Source organism: Notechis scutatus, chromosome 2 (assembly GCF_049901735.1).
Source record: "Notechis scutatus isolate UNSWTSFEM ecotype Mainland chromosome 2, rNotScu1.2, whole genome shotgun sequence".
NCBI lineage: Eukaryota > Metazoa > Chordata > Lepidosauria > Squamata > Elapidae > Notechis > Notechis scutatus.
Genome location: NC_142010.1, coordinates 26301653 through 26325312, shown reverse-complemented (window position 1 = coordinate 26325312; position 23660 = coordinate 26301653). Strand labels below are relative to the sequence as shown.

Sequence of the window (23660 nt, the reverse complement as noted above, 5' to 3'; positions counted from 1 at the left end):
CAATCGTTAGGCGGTAGTGATTGTCCAATCGGAATGTAGTATTACGAGTATGCAAATGTCTATATACAACACCCCTCCCCTCTTGGTACGGTCCAACTTTATGCGACGTAGTCACGCAAATAGGCGGGGCTTTTGTGGGTCCTACTTGACCTGCGCAGCTCAGTCTCTGTGTTGTCTTCAAATGGTTCGGACAGGATCGATGCCTCTCCTGTCCTTCTCTCAGGAACCTCCTGGAAGGGTGCGTCAGCCATGCCGCTCCCACCGTGCTTTGTTAGGTTGGTTGAACGGGTCCTGCCGCTCCCTTCTGGCATACTCGGGCAGGTAGAGTCGGCTCGGCTGCTTCTTCCCTGGTTCTCCTCCAGTTCCCCTCTTTTGAATTCGCCTGTCGGTAAGTAGTTTTTATTTGTTCTTTGGCTTTCTGTTGCTGGTTGGTGGCCTGTTTTTAATTGTGTTAAAGGAGGGTCTTCCTTTTCTTTATTATTTAAGGGTTCCCCCCCCCTCTGGTTTTATTATTATTTATTGGTTGTTTTGTATGAGTTTGCTCTATGTTTCAGGGTGTGTCGGTGTTGTGTTCGAGGTATCGAGATCGTAGTTGGTCTATGTGCCTTTTCCAGGTTCTGCCGTCCATCGTTTCCAATCGGTACAACCGGGGCCCAGTTATTTGTGTTATCGTGGCCGGTAACCACAATGGGTCTCCAGTAAGATTTTTCGCATATACCAGGTCGCCTGGTATAAACGTGCAGTACTTACTGGAGGAGTCTGGTGGCTTCTCGGGGTTGTAGGTGGGGTGTAGTCTGTCCAAATATGTTCACAGTTTTCTGCCCATTAACAGTTCAGCCAGACTCTTGTTTGTTGATGTGCACGGCATTATATGTTGAATTGTGAGCATTGTATTTATTTTGTCTTGCATGTTGCCCCCTTCAATTTTTTCTAATGCTTCTTTCGTGTATTGAACCATGCGTTCCGCCCGTCCGTTTGCCACCGGATGAGCTGGCGCTGTCAGGGCATGTCGTATGCCTTGTTCTGCGAGGAATTGTTCAAAAGCTAAAGCTGTGAACTGTGGGCCATTGTCCAAGACTAACACGTCTGGTAATCCGTGAGTGGCGAAGAGTTTCTTTAGTTGTTTAGTGATGGCTTCAGTCGTTGTTGAACTCATGATGCTGACCTCCAACCAGTTCGAGTAGGCATCGACGATGATTAAAAATGTATATCCCTTTGTGGGTCCGGCGAAGTCTATGTGGATCCTTGACCAGGGGCCTCTGGGTGTCAAGCACCGGTGCTAAAGGGGGGATAGGTCTGGATGACTGGCATTTATTACATGTTTTTACCCAGGTTTCAATGTCCTTGTCTATTCCTGGCCACCAGATGTAGCTTCTGGCCAGGGACTTCATTTTTACCATGCCCGGGTGTACCTCATGTAACATGTTCAGCACGTCTTCTTGTAATTTTCTTGGAACAACAACCCTATCCCCCCATAATATACATCCTTTTTCAATTGACAGCTCAGTTTGCCGGGTTCTGAACAGTTTAAAAGTCTCATTTTTGTCATTTTCCGCCCAGCCCCTCCCCACCGTTCAGGAGTCAGGCCATTAGTGTGTCTTTTGCGGTTTCCCTTGCAATGTCCGATGCGGTGATGGGCAGGTTCGATATTGTTTCAATTTGCAGAGTGCGTGTGGTGGGAGCTGGGTTGTTGTCGTGGTCTGGTAGGGGTGAGCGGCTCAGTGCGTCGGCGTGGAGTATGGCTTTTCCTGGTCGATAGACGAGCTTGTAATTGTAGGCTGCAAGAAATTCCGACCATCTTGTCATCCTTGGAGACAGGATGTTGGGGGTGGCTCTGTCTCCTGCCAGGATTCCTAACAGTGGCTTGTGGTCGGTAATTAAGGAAAATGTCCTACCATAAAGGTATTCATGAAAGCTTTTTACCCCCGAGATAGCGGCCAAGGCTTCTCTGTCCAGTTGGCTGTACTTTCTTTCGGCTTTCGACAGCGTTTTGGAATAAAAGGCAATCGGTGCCTCTCTGCCATCAGGTAGTGTGTGGCTAAGTATTGCGCCTACGCCGAATGGTGAAGTGTCGCAGGTGACAGTCAGTGGTAGCATGTTGCTGTATTGGATTAATACAGATTTGGATGTTATTAAGTCCTTAATCCTTTTGAATGCTGTTTCTTCATGTCGGCCCCATTTCCAGATGGCTTTTTTATCGAGTAGTCTATGCAGTGGTTCCACTATTGTTGCTTTCTGCGGCAAAAAGACATTATAAAAATTAATGAGTCCCAAGAATGCCTGCAAGTCTGTTTTGGTTTTGGGTCTGGGTGCTTCTTTTATTGCTCGTATTTTTTTTTCGGTGGGGTGGATTCCTGCTTCATCAATAAGATATTCTAGGAACTCGACCTGATTTGTGGCAAGTTGGCATTTTTCTTTTTTGACCTTGAGTCCTGCTTCTCTAAACCTTTGCAAGACTGCCCTTAGCCAGTCCTTTAGTTCTTTTTTTATTTCCAGTGGATATCAATACATCATCATTTTTCTTTTTTGACCTTGAGTCCTGCTTCTCTAAACCTTTGCAAGACTGCCCTTAGCCGGTCCTTTAGTTGTTTTTTATTTCCAGCGGATATCAATACATCATCAAAATAGGGAACCACCCCTTTTAGTCCTTGGAGGAGGCGTTCCATCAGGCTTTGGAAAACGCCGGGGGCCACGTTGACACCAAATTGCAATCTGTTGCATTTAAATGCCCCTGTCAGCCTCAATATATCTTCCACATCTTATATCTTCTGCATCCTATCTATTGCATCTTCTCTGCTGCTATGCTATACTATTTCTTTCGGCTGTCATTAGCAATGGGGGGAGGGGGAACTTGGGGGGGAAGAGAGATGGAGGTGTTTTGCATTCCTTTGCTGTGGGTAGCAAGGGGAGGGGGTGTATGAATTCTTGTCTTTAACTTTCCATTTCTTGGCTAGCTTCTATCCCTTTTGCGCAGCTGCGAAGTTTTATCAAAATATGTCAAGGTCAACGGACAGAGGCCTCACCACCACCTGAAAATGGCCACATGATCATATTCAGAACTTTTAATTGGAAGAGTCATTTGGACCTTGGGGGGTGGGAACAATTCCATTCCTTTGTATATGTGATCTGCGCGCCAATTCCTCAGATTTGGAATTAAATCTGTAGCTTCCACTTTGATTTCCAGTAAAAGGATAACTTTGCTCTAACCCATGGAGTCTGAGTATTTCTTTCTTGGATCTTGAAGGGAGCACACACTGACAGCCCCCCTGTGTGTTACAATAGTTTGTGCCTCTCCCGTCTCGGAATTAACCGGCAATTGTTGATATGCCTGCGCGAGATCGAGCTTTGCAAAAAATTTTCCTCCCCCCAAAGAGTGGAAAAGGTGCTCAACTACTGGAACGGGGTATGCGCTCTGCTGTAATGCGTGGTTCAGGGTGGCCTTATAGTCACCACAGATGCGCACGGACCCATCTGGTTTCACGGGAGTTACAATCGGGGTTTCCCATCTTGCATGGTCGATTGGCTCTAGCACCCCTTGTGCGATGAGTTTGTTCAGCTGCTCATCGATTTTTGGCTTTAATGCAAAGGGGACGCACCTGGCCTTTAGCCGGATGGGGGCTATGTTCGGGTTTAGGCTAAATGAGATAGGGGTCCCACGGTACTTGCCTAGCGTCCCGTCGAATACGTCCTGGAACTCCTCCATCAGGCTTTCTTCCCAGTCTGTCTCGGTGACACTGTTGATTCCTGTCACTTCGATCCCCAAAGGCACGAACCATTCTAAACCAAGCAGGCTGGGGCGGTCTCAGTCAATGATGGTCAATGGAAAAATTTCAGTGTGTTTCCTGAATTTTACCTTGAAATGTCCCAGTCCAACTAGCTGAATCTTGTTTCCTTGGTAGTCTTTTAATGTCAGGCTTTGCTCTTTGAGTTCTTTTCATCGTATGTCTGGTATCAAGCTTTTTATTGTGTTCCATGATACCATTGACAGATATGAGCCGGAGTCCACTTCCATTTCACATGGCTCTCCCTCTATTTTGACGTTTATTCGAACCTTCTTAGCATCAGTTGCTCTGGCATTCCCAATGATAATTGTCTGGTGTGTTTCTTCCTTCTCGTTGAGTTGCCGACTTCTATTTTCCCGGCTCAAATGACTTTTGGTTTGCTTCTCCTTAGTTCTGGGGGGGTGCTGCCTCATCTTTTTGGACTATAGCTCTTTTTGTTTCGGCAGACCCTTGCAATGTGCCCCCGTTTTTCGCAGTGTCTGCAGATAGCGTCCAAAAAACGGCACTCAGAACGCGGGTGATTTCCTCCACATCCAGCACACAGAAAATCAGGTTTCCTTCCTCTTTTCTCTCGCCGGTTCCGTTCTGACTGGAGCCTATGTACCTCTTTGTCTTCGTTGATGACTCGATGTCTTCATGGTGGGTGGTTGCGGTAGTGTGTTTCTGGGTACCTTCCGCTTTCTTTTCTCTGCTCTGGCTTGGGCTGTTGGCCGTATTCATTTGCTTCATTTTTGCTGCAGATTTTTTCGCTGCCTCAGCTGCGGTTGCCTCAGCGATGACTTCATTTACGGTGATGTTGGGTCGATTTAGTAGTTTGCTCTGGAGGGTAGTGTCTCTCAATCCGAGAACCACGCGGTCTCTCATGGCTTCGTCCATGTTGACAAAACCCCCATGCTCCTCCAATGTCCCTTAGTGCTGCTACGAAATCCCCGATACTTTCACCTTCTCGTTGATCCCGTTTATAAAATTTGTGTCTTCAAATGAGGTTGGACACAACAGGCGCGTAATGGGCTCTCAGCATCTGGTTCAGGTCCGGCCATACCATCTGTTTGACATCGTGCGGTTTCGCCAATGCTTTCGCCATTTTAAAAATGGTTGGTCCGCAATGCATCAGGAATACAGCTCTCTTCCTCTGGTCAGTGATTCCTTGTAGTTCGTTGCTTTCCAGGAACATCAGGAACCTGTCAATATATGATTCCCAGTCTTCTTCGGCTGGGTTGAACAGTGCGGGTGGCAAGTTGTTGCCGGCCATCTCGTTGATTTCTCGGCTTTCGTTGCCACGTGCTTATGGTCTTTGTCTCTTCGATCACACCCTCGTCGCCAGTGTTCTATTGCCAGAACAAAGTAGACTCGAGACCGGAGTTGAGTTCAGCTCTTTATTTAACTGTCAGTAACTTCAACTAAAACTCTTTTATAGCGGCTGCTCGCGGCTCGCAACCAATGGCATTATTTTAAACCTACCGCCGTTTGGGCGGCCGATCATAAACTGTTGTTAACCACCAATCGTTAGGCGGTAGTGATTGTCCAATCGGAACGTAGTATTATGAGTATGCAAATGTCTATATACAACAGTCATAAGTGTGAAAGATGGTCATAAGTCACTTTGGTGCTATTGTAACTTTGAATGGTCACTAAATGAATTGTTGTAAGTTGAGGATTACCTGTATGGGATTTGTTTTAAAAAGAAGGTTGTAAGTTGTACTATAATGGGGATAAAAAGAACCAGTTTTGTCTATGGCCAGACAATTCTCTACATTTTTTGTATATCTGGAAAATACCAATAAAATCTATATGGATATTCAGTCTGTATTTCTTTATTTCTGTTTGTTGTAGTATATACCACACTGCACTGCATAAATCTAGTTAGTATACAGAGGGCTTTTGGGGACTTATGTGAGTCTCTGATCGGTAGTTTACGTTAGGCCTTGGTCACTTTCTGGAATGAGAGAGTGGCAGTGTCCTAATTGAACTATACCCAAGCAGCTTCTCTGTATTTTGAATTCTCTTGGGTTTTCTGAGAAGCTTTGGGAGATGAAGTATCAAAAGAGAGTCCTGAGCCCCCTGTAATTAGTCTATCCAAATACTTCATATAAGTGAGGGCAAAGATTCGGTCTCTGGAGAACAAACCTTTACCCACATCCTATATCTGAGCTACAAATATTTGCCACTATAGCAAAACTTGTATAAGTCCATAATGGAGACTGAAGAATGATTATAAAGGTGGCAAAACAGAATAATTTTTCTGTTCTTATTGCAGTTGGAAAATTCTATTTGGTAGCTGTTTTTACAATAACCGGATCCCTATAGAGAAGGAGAGGCATAGTTAACACATGAAGGGCCTCTATAAAGAAAAGCTAGTCATTTGACAGATTAAAGTTACTCAGGCTCAAAGTGGGGCAGGTGCTATGGAGTTGACCAAGGTGGAGTCTTTCTCTGTTATCTGGGAACAGTATCAAAAAAGTGGACAAGGTCCTTGGGATGTGTGAGAGGGGCCATCTCTATGTTAAATCCTTGTTCTTCTTGGATGGTCAAGTGTTCCCAGTAAGTTACCAGCAGCTGTGTTCAAGAGGTATACATTGAAAAACGTGGTGGTACATCTCTTCCTCAAGAAGCGATTGCCAGACTTAGCAATGATGGATGATTTTTATTACTTTCCAGTTTTCCCTTCTCTTTCTGGAAAAGTTTATAGAGAAGGTGGTCAGGTGACTAGCATGGAACCGGATGGGAGGGGGAAAGACTACCAATTCATTTTGCCTTCCAGACACCATCTCAAGGTCAAACCCTCAGAATGGAATGCAATGGCTTACCAACCAGCCTGCTGTTGAAGAGACTGTTCGCAAAACAATTTATTCATTAAACTATTTATTAGGGCAGGTCTGACAGTTATAAATATTTAATTGTATTAACTTCTAGTATTGTGAAGAAAAATATAGTTAAATGGCATGTAACTGAATAGGTTGGAACAAAATAAGGTTAGGGTTACAGTTAGGTAAGAAATCTTTTTTATAATCTGTTTTTGCCAGTTAAATCTCTCATTCCATTTTTAAAAATTACTTACATAATTTCCCCAATTTTGAAAAATATACAGAAGGAATTGTTTTTCTTCCAATAAATCATTAAACCTCCTTTCTTGTATTGGAATGCCCTCCTGTAATTCTGCATATGATGACTTAAGAAAGAAAATCTAAATAAACTCAGAAAAAGAAGTCCAGTGTAGATGGTTGTACAGGTAGTTCTCAGTGAACTACCATAATTTTGATAGGCAATTCCCTCACTGTGACATGGCCATAAAGAAGAAATTCACCTGATAGGGCCAATTTATGATAGTCATTCCAGATGCGATGATTAAGGAACTCATGCATTAACTTTGCTTGTTGGAAGCTGCCTGTGCAGGTCACAATGGTGATCGCATGACCGTGGGATGCTGCAACACTCGTAAATGTGTTGCCAGTTGCCAAGTGCTCAAATTGTGTGTCAACTCCAAACCAAACCTGGCAACAGCCATTTTCCAGTTCCTCCGTTGCAACATAGAGAGGGAAGGAGGTTGGAATGCCTTACTAGACACAACAGAGAGTTTCTCGTGAGAACCAAGGTCATCTCTACTGGCAACAGATTAGGTCAGGGAAGGAGTGCCTGAAGAGTCTGCTAATTGACCTAATGGGGCAACATGACCTGTGACATTGGTGGATGGGTTATTTCCTATTTTAATTATACTGAAACCATGGGAAATATTTAGAATTGGTTTTCCTTTAAGCCATGCTGATCTGATGTACTTAGTAAAGAAGTTCTTTGAGGAGGATCCTACAAATCAGAGTTCTGATTTGCCTGGGTTGATTAGTTGGAACCCTGACATTGTGATCATGTGACTGAGGGATGTGTGATGGCCACAACTCTGAGGATTGGTCATAAGTCTTGTTCAGCATCATCGTAACTTTGAAAAGTGGCTTAACAGGTGTTCATTAATAGAGGATATCAGTAGCTCAAATCAAGTAATACTAAATTCAGTTGAATAAGTTCAGATAAAGCAGTAGTGAAAATATTTGCAAGCTGCAAATTCAAATTCACATCCCAGTTTTATAGTATATAAAGCAAAAAAAACAAGGCTTTTTTCCCCAATATAAATATTTCAGTTGGACTACTCAGAATTTAATTTTTTAAAAAAAATTCCTCTTGGCAAAACATAGAGAATATTCTGTATGAAGCAAATACATGTATCTAACAGAGATATGCACTTTTTAAGGATTCGTATAAAGAATAGAGTTCTTCCCTTTCCTCTTCCAAAAGCAATGGTCACCTTTTCTCCTAGAAAGTACAAAAGAGATGCATGGTTGTCGCAATCTATTTTAATCTTAACCCACTCCTGGTAGTGCAGATTGGCTGAGACAGGCTCAACAACCAGGAAGGATGCATTATCCCTATCATGAGCCCACCAGAAGTTATCCAAAAGTGTAATGAATGCTATTTCAATCCCATGCCCAGGCCTGAATCCTGACTGGAAGCAGTCCAGATAATATATTCTCTCCCGGGGCCACTTGGCATCAGCCATTTTTTTCCACCCAGACCCATTACCCACACAACAAAAATCTCCACCTGGTAAAAGAGAAGATGGGTCGTTCCTTTCCTTTCCTGATGCTAAGAGGAAAGGAGGGATAAAAGATCCACACTGGATCAACCCCTGAGCATCTGTCTCAAGCCTCTGTTTGACTTTCACCTGAATCATCAACGAATGAATGTTTAACCTTCAAGATGTCCAGTTGGATTTTTCATTTAATGGAGGGAGGAGAATTAACACTGCTGTTTTGTCTTCTCACCGTTGTTCTGGTTGTTTTTCTGTGAAACTGATATTTTTTTCAATTTTCCTGGAAAATGTCTCTCAAAGACTTTCATATTAGCTGATTCAAACTGGTAATATGTATCGTCCAGTTGGTTATTCCACAGGGGGAAAGGCCTCATCCTCTTTGTGTTGCTGTCATAATGTTGGATAGGCTGGCCGTCCAAGTAGGTCACCTCAATGAATTGGGGCTGCCCCTCAAGGAGCAGAGCATGGTGGAAGTAGAGCAGAGAATGTGAAGAGGAGGGAGTGCCTGCAAGAGGGGAAACAAGGACACGATTATAGGGTTGACAGCTAGGAGATTTCAAAAGACAAATGTAACTGTATTTGCTCACTTATATATCCCTAGTGTCTTCTTTTTTTAAAATATACATTATTGATTTTACAATTAAAATAGACCAACAACACACACATAAATGCAAGAGAGAAAAAGAAGACAAGAAAGAGAAAAAAAGAATAGAAAGAAAAAGATAGAAAACAGTTAAAAACATTTTCATCTTCAACAATTTGTGAGACCTCCTTTTTATCCTTATTTTATACCATATACACAATTAACCCTTACATATATCTGTATATCACTACTATGATTCTATCATATCTTCTTTTGCCTTTTAGTGTGAAGCCTATCTTTGATCTATCCATTTGTACCAGCTGTTCCAGCTGTCATAATATATTGAAGTGTCTTTATCTTTTAATGCCAAGGTTAATTTGTCCATTTCTGCACAACTTGAAATTTTTTGAATAATCATCTCCTCTGATGGAACATGAGGCTGTTTCCAACATTGTGCAAAAGCCAATCTGGCCACTGTCAAAATATGTATTATTATATATTTCACTTTTTTTTGGTAATTCTTTATCAAAGATCCCTAATAGAAAGGACTCTGGTTTAAATTAGATCTGTTCTCTTGTCATTTCCTCCAGCCAATTTCTAATTTTCTGCCAATATTTTTGGGCTTCTGCACAAGACCACCACATATGGAAGAAAGTTCCCTCTTTTTTTGCATTTCCAGCAGTTTGGACTCATATTGGGGGGCATCTTCGCTAATCTCGAAGGAGGAAGGTGCCACCTGTAAAACATTTTATAGGCATTTTCTTTGTACGCTACCGATTTTGTAATTTTCTTATTTCTACCCCAGACCTTTTCCCATTCTGTTAAGGTGATACTATGTCCTATGTTCCTACTCCAGGCTATCATGTTCCCTTTAACAATTTCTTCCTCTAATTCCACCTCTAATAAATAATTACAAAATTTTGTTATATTTTTTTTACCTGATCCTAATAAAATTTTATCTAATTGCTAGTTTATTATTAATTTCAAATTCTTTCTTGTCCTGTTTGTATCTACTCTGAATTTGAAGATATGCCCACCGATCAACTTTTAATCCCTGATCTTGAAGGTCTTGCCATAATTTCAGATTTCCTTGCGTATCCAATAGGTCATTATATTTAATCATTTTAGTAATATCCAAATTATTTGGGTGGATCATTGCCTCCATTGTTGAGATCCAGATTGGTATCTTTAAGTAGTGTTTTTCCGTATTTTCTTCCAATTAGTCAATAATGAATCTCTGATTAGGTGTCTGTGAAAATATTTCTGGCTAGTTTTCCCAATATCCCATAAAAAAGCATGCCACCCCCTCTGTAAGTCATGGCCTTCTAAGAATAATATTCTCTTGTTAATTAAATTCAGCCATTCCTTCAACTATACTAAAGAGGCTGCACTATAATACAACTCCCAATTTGGAAGTGCCAGCCCTCCCCTGCTCTTCATATCCTGCATTGCCTTTTAAGTTTGTTCTAGTTTTTTTCCCTTGCCAAATGAATTTTGCAGTTATTTTATTGTTCTTCAAAAAACTTTTTGTGTACTTTAACTGGAATCGTCTGAAATATATAGAGGAATTTTGGAAGAATATTCATTTTAATAGCAGCAATCCTGCCTAATAGTGAAAGTTGCAGCTTGCCCCGTTTCTAAACCCTTCTTTACCTGTTGCATTAATTTATCATAATTATTTTCCTTAAGTGTCTTAAAACCATATTCCTAAATATTTAACTTTCTTTATCACTTGTAGTCCCATAACTTCTTCTAGTTCTAATTTCTGTTTTTCTGTTAAATATTTGGTCATTAATTTCGTTTTCTTCCTGTTAATTTTTAGTCCTGCTACTGCTCCAAATTGTTCTAATTCATTCATCAATTTTTGTCCTCTTTCTATTGGTTCTTCAATGAAAAAAATCATATCATCTGCAAAGGCTTGCAACTTATGGTAAGGCAAGGGGTGGTAAGGCAAGGACGAACAGAGGTGCAGAAGCCCATCTGTGGTTTCAGTTAATCTCTTTTTGTGGTTGGTGCGATCCTTTGAGGGTGCACGAGTCCCGGAGAGATTCGTGCTGGTGTGGGGGAGACTCGAGCTGCAGTGTGGGGAAGGCAACCCCCCTGCAGCGAAGAGGAGCCCTCCAGAGCCCAACAAGCAAGAAACAGCCACCTATCAATGGCGGCTCCGAAGTCCGGACTGCCACCGATGTAAAGAAGCGAGTGAGTGACAGTTTGTGGGATCATTGATGAAGAGTGTGGCAGAGAAAATTAGCAGCGGAGAGGACAATTGGAATGCTATAGACTTTTATAAGACTGCTACAAGTGTCTGTCTGGAGCCCTAAAAGGAAGCGGCCAAAAAGTGGACACGAAGCAAGTGAAAGTAAAGGGGCTTGGCAGACAGAAGAAAGATAGAGGTCAATAATGAGTAAAAAGGGAAGCTTACGAGGTTGGGAGATATACCACACTGATATTAATAGAAGGGAATCTAGTGGCTGGAAGGTGACTGGAAGGTGTGGGGGATTTGGATTATTTCATTCGATTTTTATGCTGAAAGACTTTATTAAATCGGAGATGGGAAGAAGATCGGAGCCGGCAGAATAGAGACAGTGCGGCGCCACAGGCGATACTTAGAAATCCTGAAGTTATTGTAACAATATAACTGATGTAAACCACTTAACTGCTCTTCAGGAAGTATACTGATTTAACTGAGGAGGTGGTTCCATTTGAAGAAAATCAGGAAAATTGAACTTAGGAATGCTAAGACGAAAAGTAAAAGTGGAAGCTTCTGAATGTGTGGAGATACCATGTAATTATAGTCACTACTCAGCATTTCTTACCTCCCCACTTCTGGTGCGTTTGGAGTGTAAGCTCTTAAAACTTAGAGATGGAAAGCTAAAAACTTACTTTAAAACTCCTTTTTCCCCTTCTTTACTCCCTTTTTCCTGTATATATCTGCTCATTTTTCTTTATTCCCCCCACCCTCCGGCGCTATGATGAACTATCTCTCCTTTTTCAATCTCTCTTTATAATGTTTACAAATATGTATACTGGGGAAAGAAAAATTGATTGTTGTAATTGATTGTTAAATAATTGAATTAACTGATTTAATTGATTTATTAATAATAGTGACAGTTATACTTTGATTAGATATATAGGAAAAATAGTAAGAACATTAAGTATTATTTAATTAATAACTATAAAGGATTTCATATATTAATATTACAATTCATTGTGCAATCACTCTAAATATTTAATTAATCCACTTGGGGACGAATGTAATACTGTTTGTGTTTAAGAATATTTCAAATAAGGTTAGATAATACTTATATTTATTTATAATATTTAAATATAGTTGGATTTGGATATAATATTTATATACTTTTTCTATTACGTGAAGTTATGTATAGAGGCTGAGCATTGAGGCCTTACAAAATTATATATGTGATTTAGAATTTGGATTTAAAATAATACAGTGATAATATTTTTATCTATAAGAACTTATACTCCAGTAATTGGTAAAGAGTAGAGTTATCCAGCAGATAGATAGATTAAGTAATTAGATAGCAGTCAATCCTAATATAGAGATTCTATTACTGAATGTTAATTTGGGATAATATAATTAATATATTACAACAACAGAAACAAATCTTAAAAGAAATGACTTCCACAACAACTACAACTCTGAAAACTGGAAGAAAGGTCACCCCAACGTTAACAACCACGTTGGCAACAGCTTCGCCCATGGCACAAAAAACCATTGAAGAAACATTAACAGTGGAGAAACAAGCTAACATCTCAAATGCCAATATCCAATCAATTCTGCTTACTTTACAGGAATCAATGATGAAGCTGCAAGAAACAATGATGAAAAACCATAATGAGAAGAGAGAAGATATAAATGAATTAAAAGAGGAGATGGGGAAATTAAAAGCAGAAATGAAAGCAGATATCTTCAAAGTAGAGGACAAAGTTGGATTATTACAGCAGGCCTTGGAGAAAAATGAAGTAACAATAAAAGAGGTAGAGAAAAGGACAGAACGAACTGAAAGGAAATTAAAAAGGGTAGATGAAGAATTAAAGAATGTGAGTAAAAAAATGGAGGACTCACTGGTCTACCTAGAGATGGATAAGGCTGCTATATACTTGAGATTCCAAAATATACTGGAATCAAAAGAAGACTTGGAACAACTAATGGCAGGAATATTGGCTGGACTATTGGAAAAGGATAAAGATGACATCTTGAGGGAGTTTGATGAAATTTACAGGGTTAGCACTAATTATGTGAGACGTCAAAATGACCAAGAGAAGTCCATATATGATTTGCGAGAAGGAGTGTCCGGGATATCATATATAGGATGTCAAGAGATCAATCAATCACGTATAAAGGCAAAGAAGTCTTGGTTCTCAAACAAATACCAAGAAGAGTAAGAGAACAAAGACGAGATTATGAATTCTTAGCAGCTTACCTAAATCAGAAAAGAATCGTATGTAAATGGCTAATACCAGAGGGGATGTTAGTTTCTTGGGATGAGAGGAAAATCAAAATAGACTCTATGGAAAAGGCCCAGGAATTTTATGAATGGTTGGTAGGCCCGGAAGACCACAGCAGTAAGGATGAACTGGAAACGAACTCCCAGGAAGATCAAGGCTATCATAAGAACAGAGATGGAACTTTAGGAAATCAAGGAAACACTCAATTACAACAGGAGAGAGAAGAAACACATCTTCAGGTACAAGGAGAGACAGGAGCTGTTACAAGACAAAGAGCAAAACAGAACTAATTAAATAGAAGAAGAAACAACTATCAATTAATATAAATGGTTTAAACTCAACTATAAAAAGGAAAAGGATAATAGCCAAATTAATCAAACAAAATGCTGATATAGTATGTCTACAAGAAACTCATATAAAGAAATCAGATGAAAAATACTTCGAATGTCTGAAATTAGGGAAGCTATTCACCGCACCAGCAGATGCGGGGGAAAAGAAAGGGATTGCAGTATATGTTAAAGAGGATATAAAAGCAGATTTAATATGGTCGGATCCTGAGGGAAGAACTCTGGTTTTGCAGATCTGGATTAATGCCATCCCAATTCTCTTAGTGGTAATCTACGCCCCGAATGGAGATCAAAAAGAGTTTTTTAAGCATCTTTATGGAAAAATAGTAGGATTGGAAAAAAGAAATATTTGTATTATAGGGGACTTTAATTCTATTGCTGATTATCAAAAAGACCACAGTAATTCGGGAAGGAACAAAGGGAAAAAAAGAGAGCTTCCCAAAATATGCATGGAAATGATGAAGGAGTTAAATTTGATTGATATATGGAGAAGATTACATCCTGAGAAAAAACAATTTACATTCTATTCAAATCCTCATCAAATATGGACTCGAATTGATATGGCATGGATGAATGGGGAAATAGCAAATGAGATAAAAGGGATTGAAATCCTACCCAATGAATGGGCAAATCACAATCCAATTCAGATAATATGGAAGGGTAGGGAAAAACCCAAGAAAAGATGGATGTTAAATACTCAGTTAATAAGAGAAAAAGAACATACTAACAAACTCAAGGAGGAATTAAACTATTTTTTAAAGGAAAATGATAATGGAGCAACTACAAAACAAAACATTTGGGATACAATGAAAGCAGTAAAAAGAGGTATAACAATCTCTTATAACGCCAAGAGGAAAAAAGAAAAATACACCCAGCAAAACAAATTACAACAAAAAATTAAGGAATTAGAAACTCAACTACAGAGTACCGCAAAGGATTCAAAATTGCAAAATCAGATAACAATAACTAAACATAAATTGAATTTAATTGAGCAAGAGAGAATGATTATAAATCTGAATACAACTAGACAAACTTATTTTGAGCATGCCAATAAGCCAGAGAGATGGCTATCATATAGACTTAAAAAAAGGAAAGAAAAAAGATTGATTTATCAGCTAATAGATGGAAAGGGATAGAATATATCCCTAGGGTCTTCTACTTTCCCTCCAAGCGCTTAGAATTCTTCCCACGCATGCAATTTATTCTCCATACAACCTGGTCAAGGAAAGCCCACTTTTGGATTAATATCACTCAGAGGAGCTTCAGTGCTTCCACTCCCTCCATAAGTGTGAGGGAGTGGAACTGGGGGGCGGAAATACTGCAGCCAGGAAGAAATCCTTCTATCCCCATTTCAACTATCCAATAAAAACTTGACTTTACCTAAAAGCATCCAAGCCAGCTACCTGTGCTAAAGGAACTATACTCTGGCATTTTCAAGGATGTGCTGCCATCCAGAGGCATCCTCATCTCACTCAGGGCCTGTTAAGTTAGTAGCACAGTTGTTAAATGACTTCGGCTTCCCCATTGACTTGGCTGGACAGAATGTCGCAAAAGTGTCATATGTTCTTAGGACATTTATTTATTTATTTATTTATTTATTTGATTTGCCAATTGTTTACAAGATAATAAGTATAAGTGTATACATAGTTGTGAATACATGAAATGGGTACATATAAGAAAAATAAAAGAATAAGAGAAACAATAGGACAGGGACGGTAGGCACGTTGGTGCGCTTATGCACGCCCCCTACAGACCTCTTAGGAAAGGGGTGAGGTCAATAGTAGACAGTCTAAGGTTAAAGTTTTTGGGGTTTGGGGGAGAGACTACAGAGTCGGGTAGAGTATTCCAGACATTGACCACTCTATTGCTGAAGTCATATTTCCTGCAATCAAGTTTGGTGCGGTTTACTTTGAGTTTGTATCTATTGTGTGCTCTTGTGTTGTTATGGTTGAAGCTGAAGTATTCATTGACAGGTAGGACATTGCAATGTATGATTTTATATACCATGCTTAAGTCAGACCGAAGACGGCGTAATTCAAGGTTTTCTAGTTCTAGAATTTCAAGTCTGGTGGCATAAGGTATTCTACAACGAGTAGAAGAGTGGAGAACTCTTCTTGTGAAATATTTCTGGACTTTCTCAATTGTGCTAATATCAGATACGTAATGAGGGTTCCAGACTGATGAGCTGTATTCGAGTATTGGTCTAGCAAATGTTTTGTATGCTCTGGTTAGTAGTGTGATATTACCAGAGAAAAAGCTACGTAGGATTAGGTTAACAACTCTTAATGCCTTTTTGGCTATGTAGTTGCAGTGGGCTCTAGCACTTAGATCATTAGAGGTGAGTATTCCAAGGTCCTTTACAGAGCTTGGGTCATCAACAAGATCTTGACTATTCAGCTTGTATTTTATTTTCTGATTTTTTTTTGCCAATATGTAAGACAGAGCATTTATTTGTTGAGATTTGAAGTTGCCATTTGTTTGACCATTCAGATACATAGTCAAGATCTTTTTGTAGGGTAGCAGTATTGTCTGTGGTATTGAACAGCTTTACATCATCAGCGAAGAGAACGCAATTGCTCTTAATATGATCACAGAGGTCGTTAATGTAGAGTATGAAGAGAGTTGGTCCTAGAACACTGCCCTGAGGGACACCACTATTGACAGGTACTGGATTTGATAGGACGCTCCCGATTTTGACCATTTGTTGTCTGTTTGACAGGAATGCTTCTATCCAGTTATTCAGTTGTCCAGAGATACCATAGGATTTTATTTTTAGGAGTAGTTTGTCGTGTACCACTGAATCAAAGGCTTTACAGAAGTCTATGTAGATTGCGTCTATTGCTTTGCCCTGGTCGAGTTGTGTCGTCCATATGTTTTTGCAGTGTAAGAGTTGCAGATTACAGGATAGTTTTTTTCTGAAACCAAATTGTTTATTGGAGAGTAGGTTGTTTGTCTCTAAGTGGAGGATGATGGATTGGTTAATAATTGATTCCATGACTTTACAGGTGACGCAGCATAAGGAGATTGGCCTGTAATTTTCAACTAGGCTTGGGTCTCCCTTTTTGAAGATGGGGATGACTGTGGCTTGTGACCATAGGTTAGGCAAGGAGCTGGTCCTGAAAGATTTTTCAAAGATTATGCTTAGAGGTTTGGCTATGGCAGTGGATAGCTTTCTTAAGAAGTAGGCACATATTCCATCCGGTCCAATAGATAGAGATGGTTTTAGATACGTCCTAAAGATATGTCAGTTTCTAAGTGCCCAGATTTTGATCGCATGACCCTGGGGATGCTGCAACAATTGAAAGTGTGAAAAATGAACAGCTTTTTCAGTACCGTTGTAACTTTGAATGGACACTAAATGAATGGTTGTAAATCAAGGACTACCTGCATAGGAAAAGGTGGAAGCAAACGGCATCTATTACAAGGAGACAAGAGGATTTTCATTCAGAACCACAAGTGATGGTGAACAGCTTATCGCCGTATGAGTCATGACTAGAACTTGGAGCTTTGCCAGGAGTTGGTAACTAGAATAGAAATTCAGGTAGCACTTCAACCTAACCAGTGTAAGAACATTTGTAGGGAGGACACAAAGGTTGAATGGCACTGCAGACTTTGAAACTTTTGCTAGAACTGAGTATTAAAGATACATTTGTGTTACCATAAAAGAGGACCTGACCTGGGGTGCTCACATTACAGCCCTGGTCAAAAGGGCCCAGCAGAGATTGTACTACCTGAACTTCTCAGAAAACAACAACTGAATGAGAAACTGCTGGTGACCTTCTATCACTGCACCATAGAGAGCATCTTAACTTACTGCACCTCTGTATGGTTTCCCAATTGCACAGGGGCAGATAGGAAAGCACTCCAGAGGGTTCACATCATTGCCCAGAAGATCATTGGTTTCCCTCTCCCCTGTTTGGGAGAGCTTTATAGCTCCTACTGCCTTAAGAAAATTCAAAACATTCTCAAAGATCCATCTCATCCTGGGCATCCTTTTTTTGAACCATTACCATCTGGCAGATGGTACAGGATAATAAAAACAAGGACAAATAGGCTGAAAAACAGCTTCTATCCCAGGGCAGTAGCTCTTTTGAATTCTGCTGTATAGTGCAAATTAATGCAATATCAGGGGTTTTCAAGTACAATGTATAGAATGTGAAGGATGTGTGTTTTCATAGTCATAATGTACACTGAAGATGGTATTTAATTTCATTGTACGATGTGCAATGACAATAAAGTAAAGTAAACGAAACTAAACTGCAACTCCTAAAAAGGTAGAGAGCAATATTCTGTTGTTGGGGAAGGTGTGTGTGGCAATTAAACATGACTGCAAGTACATTGTGCTATGCTGCAATGTGTCCTGTTCTTGGAATGCAAAGAAGTCTTGCAATAAAGCAGAAAGAAGGCGATGAGTTATGAGGAAGACCAAAAATAGGCAAGCCTGGCCTATTGAGGCAAAAGACACACTACTGGAGGTTTGTCTGGTTATAGATGCATGTGGTAAAGGAGGAAAAAATAAGGTCAGAGGAAAAGGAAATGCAGATAGCAACATCCATTCTAATTTTTCTTATGTAAAATAGTGTTTGAGTATTTTTTTTTAGTATTTAGTATTTATTTGATTTGTCAATCGCTTACAAGATACAGGTATAAGAATAAATATGGTTTTGAATACATGAGATAGATACTTATAAGAAAAATAAAAAACAATAGGAGAGGGACGGTAGGCACGTTGGTGCACTTATGCACGCCCCCTACAGACCTCTTAGGAAGGGGGTGAGGTCAATAGTAGACAGTCTAAGGTTAAAGTTTTTGGGGTTTGGGGAAGAAACCACAGAGTCAGGTAGAGTATTCCAGACATTGACCACTCTGTTGCTGAAGTATTTTCTGCAATCAAGTTTGGTGCGGTTAACCATGAGTTTGTATCTATTGTGTGCTCTTGTGTTGTTATGGTTGAAGGTGAAGTATTCATTTCCAGGTAGATCATTGCAATGTATGATTTTATATACTATATTTAGATTGGACCGGAGGCGGCGTAGTTCTAGGTTTTCTAGGTCTAGAGTTTCAAGTCTGGTGGCATAAGGTATTCTGCAATGAGTAGAGGAGCAGAGAACTCTTCTTGTGAAATATTTCTGGACTTTTTCAATTGCGTTAATATCAGATACATGATATGGGTTCCAAACTGATGAGCTGTATTCAAGTATAGGTCTAGCAAATGTTTTGTATGCTCTAGTTAGTAATGTGATATTACCAGAGAAGAAGCTACGTAGGATTAGATTAACAACTCTTAATGCCTTTTTGGCTATGTAGTTACAGTGGACTCTAGCACTTAGATCATTTGAGATGAGATTTGAAGTTGCCATTTGATTGACCATTCTGATACATAGTCAAGGTCTTTTTGAAGGGTAGTAGTATTGTCTGTGGTGTTGAATAGCTTTACATCATCAGCAAAGAGAACGCAGTTGCTCTTAATATGATCACAGTCATTTATGTAGAGTATGAAGAGAGTTGGTCCTAGAACACTGCCTTGGGGGACACCACTGTTGACAGGTACAGAATTTGATAGGACGCTCCCAATTTTGACCATTTGTTGTCTGTTTGACAGGAATGCTTCTATCCAGTTATGTAGGTGTCCAGAGATACCATAAGATTTTAGTTTTAGTAGTAGTTTGTCATGTACCACTGAATCAAAGGCTTTACAGAAGTCTATGTAGATTGCGTCTATTGCTTTGCCCTGATCGAGTTGTGTAGTCCATATGTTTTTGCAGTGTAAGAGTTGCAGATTACAGGATAGTTTTTTTCTGAAACCAAATTGTTTATTAGAGAGTAGGTTGTTTGTCTCTAAGAGGAGGATAATGGATTGGTTAATAATTGATTCCATGACTTTACAGGTGACGCAGCATAAGGAGATTGGTCTGTAATTTTCAACTAGGCTGGGGTCTCCCTTTTTGAAGATGGGGATGACTGTGGCTTGTGACCATAGTTTTGGCAAGGAGCTGGTCCTGAAAGATTTTTCAAAGATTATGCTTAGAGGTTTGGCTATGGCAGTGGATAGCTTTTTAAAGAAGTAGGCACATATTCTGTCCGGTCCAATAGATAGGGATGGTTTTAGATTTCACAGTACTTTTTCAACAATGTCTTCTGTAAAATCGATATATATTAGATCATTGTAGTTTTCTGTGGTTCGACTAAGAAGTACTGGGCTTGATCCATTGCTGTTTACAAATACTGAGTCAAAGAATGTGTTGAAGAGGTTTGCTTTGATGGTTGCAGTCTTTACCATTAGGTCCTTTCAGGTATGGGATGGACCTTGAGTCTTTTAGTTTGTTGTTTACAAAATTGTAGAAACCATGGGTGGAATTTGTGCATAGAAAGTTTTCCTCTTGTTTAATGTGATAATTAGTGCATTCAGTTTTTATCTGGTGGCATAGATTTTTCTATCAGCTTTTGAAGTTTGCAATGTGACCAGATTTGTTTTTTCACCAAAATGATCTCTTTTTGGATTGAAGCTTCCTTATTGTTATGGGTAATCTGTTTTCCCTGGTTTTGGGAGTTGTTATTGGTACATGTAGTTTGATGGCTCTTTTGATTTCTAGTAAGAATGTTGTAATGGTCTTCAACAGTATTGCATCCAGTGAATAGAAATTGCCAATAAAAGGAAGAGAGATCGTTGATCATAAGATGATAGTTGCCTTTTTTGACATTATAATTGGGGATTTCATCATTGTGATGATTTTTGTGTGGACGTATGTTGAGACAAAAGTCAATCATGTTGTGGTCACTGTTGGAAAAGGGTTCTTTAATTTGTATTCCATAAATTGAATTCAAACTATTGCAGAAGATGAGATTGAGGCAGTTGTTAAGCCTAGTATTGTTGGTTACTAGTTGTTCCAGTCCCAGATTTATTACAGCATTGTAGAAGGTTGCATGTACTATGCCTAGCCACATGAACCATCTATCCATAGAATAATGGCAGAGTATCATTCCTAATGCCAAGATTATTGTTGTGGCTGATAATTACATCAATATACTGCCTTATCCCAACAATTTTAGACATGTATAGGGATAATGAAGGCAACAGGAATCATTATGACTTTTATTAGGTACAGTAATGAAGCTATGTTAAAGGTAACATCTTCTTTGCATTGCTGAGATCAGAATAACAGAATAACAGAGTTGGAAGGGATTTTGGAGATCTTCCAGTCCAATCCCTTGCTCAAGTAGGAGATCCTATATTATTTCAGACAAATGGTTATCCTGTCTCTTCTTAAAAACCTCCAGTGTTGGAGCACCCATAATTTCTAGAGGCAAGTCGTTCGATTGATTAATAGTTCTGTCAGGAAATTTTAGTTCTAACTGTTTTAATGTTAGTTCTAATGTCAATAATTTTTTCCTTAGTTCTAGATTAGTTCTCTCCTTGATTAGTTTCAGTATAGAATTTTACAGTGTTGGAAGAAATATCCATCTGGTTCCGTTCCAAGTGGGGAGGAAGACACTGGAAACATGGAAGCTGCTTGGACAGATGGTTTATTGATATACAGGACAACATGGGTTTTAGGTCCTGGGCAGCTGACCACATGGAGTGCAGAGTGAGAGTTATTTATACACTGTCTTGGGTCTTGCCCTTGAGCTTCCTCTTCCTGTGGCAAGGGCATGTATTCTATTGGTTGCTGTCAGGCTCCCATAGGGCTATGCAGGGGTCATAGCTGAGGTTGTCTGATGCAATGAAGGGGCTTGTTGTGCAATTCCTATTGTGGCTGAATGGCTTTGCCCTGAAAGATAAGCCTATCATCCTGAAGCTGAAGGTCTTTTGTTTTGTAGATAGGCTGGCCCACTCCTTCTCAATGGCCACCAAATATCTGCTGGGGGCAGGGAGCTGAAGCTTTCTGTCTTTAGAAACATGTTTCTCTTTTAGGGGAAATATAATATTCTGCCTTTTTAATATTTCCTAAAATATTTCGTTCTTCTAGGAGAGGGGTAGGTGCTAACTTTCTACAACAGATTTTTAAGATCATGCAATCCTAAAAGTGAAATATACAGATTTTGATGTATATCAAAAACCCAATTCACTTTTTTCCCCAACCCACATCAATCTTGGTCCAGGATTGATATCATATGGATGGACTCAGAACTATTGGAAAAAACAGAAGCAGTGGAAATCCTGCCAAATACATGGGCCGACCACAATCCAATTAAACTGACTTGGAGAGGGGGAAAAAAGCTAGGTAGATGGACCTTTAACAAGAGCATTCTGAGAGACAAAGAATATACTCAAATGCTAAATAAAGAACTGAAAATATTTCTTGAAATTAATACAAATGAACATACAATGACTCAAAACTTATGGGACACAACAAAGGCATACGTTAAGGCCCTGACAATAGCATACGTAGCAAAAAAAATAATAGAGACAGGAAAAACCAACAGATTGCAAGAAAAGAGAAACTGGAAAAACTTGAAATCAACTTACAAAAAGATCCTCGTAATGAATTAGTTAAAAAGCAATTATATCTGGCCAAACATGAAATAAACCTAAGCCTTCAAGAAAAAAATGGCTAGAAAATTAAAACTAGCCAAACAACATTATTTTGAGAACGCGAACAAGCCGGGGAGATGGCTGTCCCACAAATTAAAAAAAGAGCAGGAGAAAAGAACTATAATAGCCCTACAGAATGAAAATGGGATACACTGTGTCCACAGTTGGATCAAAAGAAAATAATAGCTCAAAACTTTTTTGCTACCCTATATAAAAAAGAAGAAATTTTAGACGAGAACATCACACAATATTTTGAGGGCAAAGAACTACCTGATATAGCAGAAACTGCTCGGGAATTACTAAATGATAAAATAAACCTAAAAGAGGTACAAATAGGCAATTGCAAGACAAAAAACTGACAAAGCTCCAGGACCAGATGGAATACCCGTGGAATCTTACAAAGAATTCCAAGATACACTAGGCGAGTTGCTGGTGGAAATATATGATGAAGCCTTGAATCAAGCTAAAATACCTCAAACATGGACGGAAGCCTTGATTTCCCTTATTCCCAAGGAACAAACAGATCCCACCAAATTAGAAACTACAGACCTATCTCACTCCTGAATGTAGATTATAAAATTCTAGCGGTAATAATTGTAGGTAGACTAAAAAAAATATTAAATCATATTATTCATCCAGACCAGAATGGTTTTCTACCTAACAGATATATATATATAAAAATAAGGATAATAATGGATGTCCTAGAGTATTATGAAACCAAATCAAGCAATCAGATGGCGTTAATATTTCTAGATGCCCAGAAGGCATTTGACAATTTAAACTGGCAATTTTTGATTGAGCAAATATCCAGGATGAAATTTAGTGAAAAATTTATAGGGCTAATTAAAACAATATACTCAATACAAAACGCAAAAATAGTAATCAACGGAGAAACCATGGATAATATAAAAATATGCAAAGGAGTGAGACAGGGATGTCCGTTTGCCCCATTACTATACATTCTATCAGCGGAAGTACTGTTAACGAAGATAAGGAAAAACTGAAACATTCAAGGGCTAATGATCAAACAGGAAACATACAAACTGCAAGCATTTGCTGATGACATGGTTTTTATATGGGAGGACCCAAAAGAGTCAAGCAAAAACTTACTACAAGAAATAGAGGCATTTGGCAAAGTAGCAGGACTTAAAATTAATAAAGAGGAGACTAAGATAATAACAAAAAATTGTACTAAAAGGCAAAATGAGGAATTGACAAGAGAACTAGGGATTCAGCTAACAAACAAAATAAAATATCTAGGAATTTGAAGTGTTCTACAATACAGGCTGATAACTACGACAAATTAATAGATCAGATACAGAAAGACCTAGACAGATGGGCAAACCTACAAATCTCTTAGATGGGA

General features: G+C 39.3%; 2 protein-coding genes and 1 long non-coding RNA gene across 9 annotated transcripts in view; 1 reads left to right on the top strand and 2 right to left on the bottom strand.

Moving 5' to 3' along the window:
* Nucleotides 1-23660, top strand: part of LOC113428608 (major histocompatibility complex class I-related protein 1-like) — a 684789-nt gene that overhangs the window by 600804 nt on the left and 60325 nt on the right. The window lies entirely within an intron of this gene.
* The window catches only part of LOC148131951 (uncharacterized), a 61617-nt gene that overhangs the window by 13183 nt on the left and 24774 nt on the right, over nucleotides 1-23660 (bottom strand). The gene's annotated exons all lie outside the window — the stretch shown is intronic.
* LOC113427193 (major histocompatibility complex class I-related protein 1-like) overlaps nucleotides 1-23660 on the bottom strand; it is a 44969-nt gene that overhangs the window by 12196 nt on the left and 9113 nt on the right. Inside the window, exon 2 of the mRNA XM_026689656.2 lies at nucleotides 8594-8866. Coding sequence (XP_026545441.1) covers nucleotides 8594-8866 — 273 coding nt within the window. The remainder of the gene's footprint in view (nucleotides 1-8593; nucleotides 8867-23660) is intronic.